Source organism: Gadus morhua, chromosome 20, assembly GCF_902167405.1.
Source record: "Gadus morhua chromosome 20, gadMor3.0, whole genome shotgun sequence".
Taxonomy (NCBI): domain Eukaryota; kingdom Metazoa; phylum Chordata; class Actinopteri; order Gadiformes; family Gadidae; genus Gadus; species Gadus morhua.
Genome location: NC_044067.1, coordinates 2,689,473 through 2,694,472, shown reverse-complemented (window position 1 = coordinate 2,694,472; position 5,000 = coordinate 2,689,473). Strand labels below are relative to the sequence as shown.

Below are 5,000 nucleotides of genomic sequence, written 5' to 3'. Positions count from 1 at the left end.
GGTGATTCGTCAGCGAGATGTTCCGCCTGATGCTCGCTCGCCTGGACCGGCTCCTTCTCCTCTAATTGCGTTATTATTTCTTGATAACAGACGCACTGTGAGAGCTAATAACCGATTTATTATCAAGGTGCAAAAACGTGTCAAAAGTTTCCAGCCAAAAAAAACAACCGTTTGATTATGCGCTATATCAAGACTAAGGAGATGGCCAGCTGTGAAAGCACGGCCCTGCCTCCTCCCCCCTTCTCCTCCCCCCTTCTCCTCCCCCCTTCTCCTCCCCCCTTCTCCTCCCCCCTGGTGACCCTGTCCCTGGCGTTGTTCTCCCCCTGCGCTCTCGTGTAAACACTCAGCGTCATTAGGAGCCGGTGTTTGTGTGGCCGAAGCCTCAGAAGGTGCCACTTCCACGGCAATTAGAGGCAAAAGTGGCGGTAGGGGCCGTCCACGGGGGAGTGCTGACATCACTTCCTGCCCGGGTGACCTTCTGGGTGTCTGCTGAGAGATCAAACAGGGGGGGGCGGGGTCCAGGTCCCCCCCCCCCCCCCCCCGCTGGAACCCGTCCAGGGGTATCTCTCTCTGGGGGCCCCGTCACCTTGACCCCACCTCCCTGATGGGGTTACACATGCTAAGTGTGCGTGAGTGTGTGTGCGTGTGTGGGTGTGTGTTGGTATGTGTGTGTGTGTGTGTGTGTGTGTGTGTGTGTGTGTGTGTGTGTGTGTGTGTGTGTGTGTGTGTGTGTGTGTGTGGGTGTGTGTGGTATGTGTGTGTGTGTTCAAAGGTTGCTTGTGTGTGTGTGTGTGTGTGTGTGTGTGTGTGTGTGTGTGTGTGTGTGTGTGTGCGTTCATAGGTTGCTTGCATGTGTGTGTGTGCGTGTGTTTGTGTTGCTTTTATGTTTCTCTCTGTGTGTGTGTGTTTGTGTGGGTCTGTAATTGAGTGAGTTTGTGTGTTCATAGGTTGCACGTGCGTTTGCGTACGTGTGCTTTTACGTTTTTGCATGCATGCGTGTGAGTGTCTGTGATCGCATGTTTGCGTGTGTCTGTGTGCTTGTCCGTTTTTGTGTGTTTGTGTGTTTGTATGCATCCATGGATGTGTCTGAGAGTGTGTGTGTGTGTTCACGTGCACCTCCACCGTGCTCCCACCTGATTCAGAGTCAGCCCGTGTAACGCCTGTCTCCTTTGACTTATGAAAGCCATTACCTCCCGCAGTAACACCGTGGTGCGAGGGGAGAGGGAAGCAAAGAGGGCCATATGGTCCACAGAGCTCCTACCGGCGGCTGATTGCCGTGTTTTTACATGCCTCTCTGCATCCAGCCCCACTCCCCACTAATGAACCTTCTCCCTCCCTCCCTGTTCTCCCTCCTCTCTTTCAGAATAACGGCTCGTTGGTTTGGTGCCAGAATCACAAGCAGTGCTCCAAGGTAATTCCCTTTTTATTGATTCTTGAAGATCAGGGGGGGCCAACTAACCGAACACACCGCTTTCAGGTCGCACAGACAGCAACAACACTTCTCCAACAGCTGGTAACCAGAGCTCATAGAAAAACTCATCTCTCGGCTCGCGGGACGGTGGTTGATTCCTTTATGAAGAGATATTAGAAAGCAGACTTTTGTGTTTCTCCTCTGAGAGCGTTCTGTCGCAGTGTTTCTTGTGGGGGGGGGGGGGGGGGGGGTTAGAGGAGGCTTGTTTGTGTTCCGCGCCCAGCCCTGAGGAGGTTGGGACAAAGCCTGTGTTGACAGCTCCTCTGAAAAGATGGCGTTGACATCTCTTCTCTCAGCTTTCCCTAAGCTGATGACAGGCGTGATCTTTCACACACACACAGACACGCACGCAAACACGCACACACGCACGCACACACACACACACACACACACACACACACACACACACACACACACACACACACACACACACACACACACACACACACACACACACACACACACACACAGTAGGGATGTACACCACAGGAAGGATGACACCCTACAACCTCCAACTCCCCAGGACCTGCTCCTCCCAAGCGGGGAGAACCGTGGTAGGTTCCCTCCCTTCACTCTCTTCTCTCCTCCCTCCTCTCCCTACGTGGCTCCTACCCCCTCCTCTCTCCTCCCTCCTCTCTCCTCTCTCCTCCCTCCTCCCTCCTCCCTCAGTGGCTCCTACCCCCTTCTCCCTCCTCTCTCCTCCCTCCTCCCTCCTCTCCAGTGGCTCCTACCCCCCCCCCCCCCCCCCCCCCCCCCCCCTCACCACAGAGCCCTTAGTGAGACCGCCTTTCAATAAGCGCGTCTCTTTTGAGATGGAAAATAGGACAAGATGTATCCAATCCCCACCAGATGTCTCGCCTCATGACAGTGTGTGTCTGTTTGCTTTCCCCTCGCATTATGAAAAGCCCGTCTGAACAACGCACAGGAAGTACAGGAAATGCGTAATTGCCGCGGCGATGGCGGGCTGGATCCAGCCCACATGTGTTTGCTTTAGTCGGTGTTGAGGCGAGCAGGTCATCCAGCTCTCCTGACGATGGGTAAATATTTGTTGTAGCCGCGCTGTTTTTATTGTGGGCTGTCGTGTAAATCCCGGCGCTGGTGTAATCAGGGCCCGGGCCATGTCCGGTCGCGTGTCACGCACGCACCGGAGCCATCGCTGGTGATCAGGGAATCACACGCAGAGGATGAACACAGAGTGAACACAGAGGGTGAACACAGAGTGAACACAGAGTGAACACAGTGAACACAGAGTTAACACAGAGGATGAACACAGAGTGAACACAGAGTGAACACAGAGTGAACACAGAGGATGAACACAGACACACAGAGTGAACACAGAGTTAACACAGAGTGACCACAGAGTGAACACAGAGGGTGAACACAGAGTGAACACAGAGTGAACACAGAGGATGAACACAGAGTGAACACAGAGTGAACACAGAGGATGAACACAGAGTGAACACAGAGTGAACACAGAGGATGAACACAGAGTGAACACAGAGAGTGAACACAGAGGATGAACACAGAGTGAACACAGAGTGAACACAGAGGGTGAACACAGAGTGAACACAAAGTGAACACAGAGGGTGAACACAGAGTGAACACAGAGGGTGAACACAGAGTGAACACAGAGGATGAACACAGAGTGAACACAGAGGGTGAACACAGAGTGAACACAGAGGGTGAACACAGAGTGAACACAGAGGATGAACACAGAGTGAACACAGAGGGTGAACACAGAGTGAACACAGAGAGTGAACACAGAGTGAACACAGAGGGTGAACACAGAGGGAACACAGAGGGTGAACACAGAGTCAACACAGAGTCAACACGCAGAGGGTGAAAAACAGAGTTCACACAGCGGGTGAACACAGTTCAAAAAGAGTTCACTCTCAGAGGCGTGGTTTCACTCCGGTGACTCACCCTTCATTAGGTCTGGAGATTAATCGTAATCAACGGCGAACATTTAGGGCCTAATGAGATCGTTCATACTTTGGGATGTCTTAATGTTAGTGAGGAGCTCCCTTTGATGGGTCTAATGAGTCCAATGTTGTTCTCCTCTCTGTTCATGTCAGCTCCATTCCTGCGTTTGGCGTCCCTTTAATCCATAAACTCAGAAAAGGTTTTTTAAGGTCGATCACTGATTACAGAGACCTCGCTGATATAATAGGATAATTATTCACGATATCGGCCAAGCACTGTAAATCTACAGTCTTTGCTCTTCTACTAAATCTCCTCGCAAGTGGACGAAATCCAATTATAAATAATTCTAATGGAAAGATTGCTATTGTGTAGGCAGGTCATTTGCGGCTGTGTTTTGAAGTCGATCCGCAGGAAGGCCGACTGTCTTTGTTTTCACTACAACGCAGTAAAACGTGTTCTTCTGCTTTCCACGCCGATAGCCAACATTGCTTCTTGGCACGAGGCGTTCCTGTGTCATTCATCAGAGTTTTATGTCTAAAAAAACTTTCGCTGGCTGGCGGTCCAAGCACAGCACACACTGTTTTCATAATCCACCAGCTAACATGACCCAAGCTGCGCGAATTGTAGAAAGTCTTTAACGGACTTGGTGTGTCCCGCCTCTAACAAGCTGTCATTCGCAGTGTCTGGCCTTCGCTCAGACGCCGTTAATTTATCGGAGGGAGGACTTTTTGATGTCAAGTGCTTAAAGCTAATAACGCGTTTAAGTTACAGTGCGTCGCTCCTCTGCTCTCCTTTATACCGCCAAGGGGTCTCCGAAGAATTAAAATTCCACTTTTATTGCTCACCAAAAAAAACTCGTTTTTGGTGGAGCTATTGAGAGCTCTCCTCGTATTAAAGGTCAGGCCAAGATACTGGAGTTTAGTGCTGGACAAACGTTGATGTGTTTGCAGAGCACACATCGACACACTTCCCCTCCACGTCAAAGGCTAGAGTGTGTACTTTTGGGGGTGCAGGGGGGTTGGTGGGGGGGGGGGGGGTCTGTGAGTGTATGTCCAAACACAGGACTATTGTGGCCCCGCTGTGACAATCGGACCAAGCGGGCCCAGGCCTTACAGTGGCCCTCCAGTGAAAGGCTCCACTGCCACTGATTAGCCTCTTCAGTTCATGAACAGCGCACACAGTCAAACAGAGAGACAAAAGGCCGTGGCCCACGGGGAGAGCACTGGGGAGAGGACGGACGGACGGGGGGGGGGGGGGGGGGGGAGGCCTGCCCCGCCGGACGCCTGCCAAGAAACCACACTCAGGGAGGGAAGGGGGAGAGGGGGAGGGAGGGAAAGTAGAGGGGGAGAGAGAGGGGGAGAGAGGGGGGAGGAGAGAGGGAGAGGGGGAGGGGAGAGAGGGGGGGAGAGAGAGTTTAGGTAGAGAGAGAGGGTGAGGGAGTGAGAGAGAGAGAGGGAGGGAGAGAGAGTGGTGGAGAGAGGGAGAGGGGGGGAGGGATACTGCGTACCCCCTGCCTGGGCAGATAATGTGCGGAAGACCTGCTTAATTATTTAGACAAAGGGGGCGTGACCTCCGTCCATCTGTCCACTGCGAGGAGAATCAGAGC

General features: G+C 52.6%; 1 protein-coding gene across 1 annotated transcript in view; it reads left to right on the top strand.

The window, feature by feature from the left end:
- Nucleotides 1–1,794, top strand: part of anos1 (anosmin 1) — an 8,958-nt gene extending 7,164 nt beyond the window's left edge. Inside the window, exons 2-3 of the mRNA XM_030344030.1 lie at nt 1,364–1,513; nt 1,789–1,794. Coding sequence (XP_030199890.1) covers nt 1,364–1,513; nt 1,789–1,794 — 156 coding nt within the window. The remainder of the gene's footprint in view (nt 1–1,363; nt 1,514–1,788) is intronic.
- Nucleotides 1,795–5,000: the final 3,206 nt, after the last annotated feature.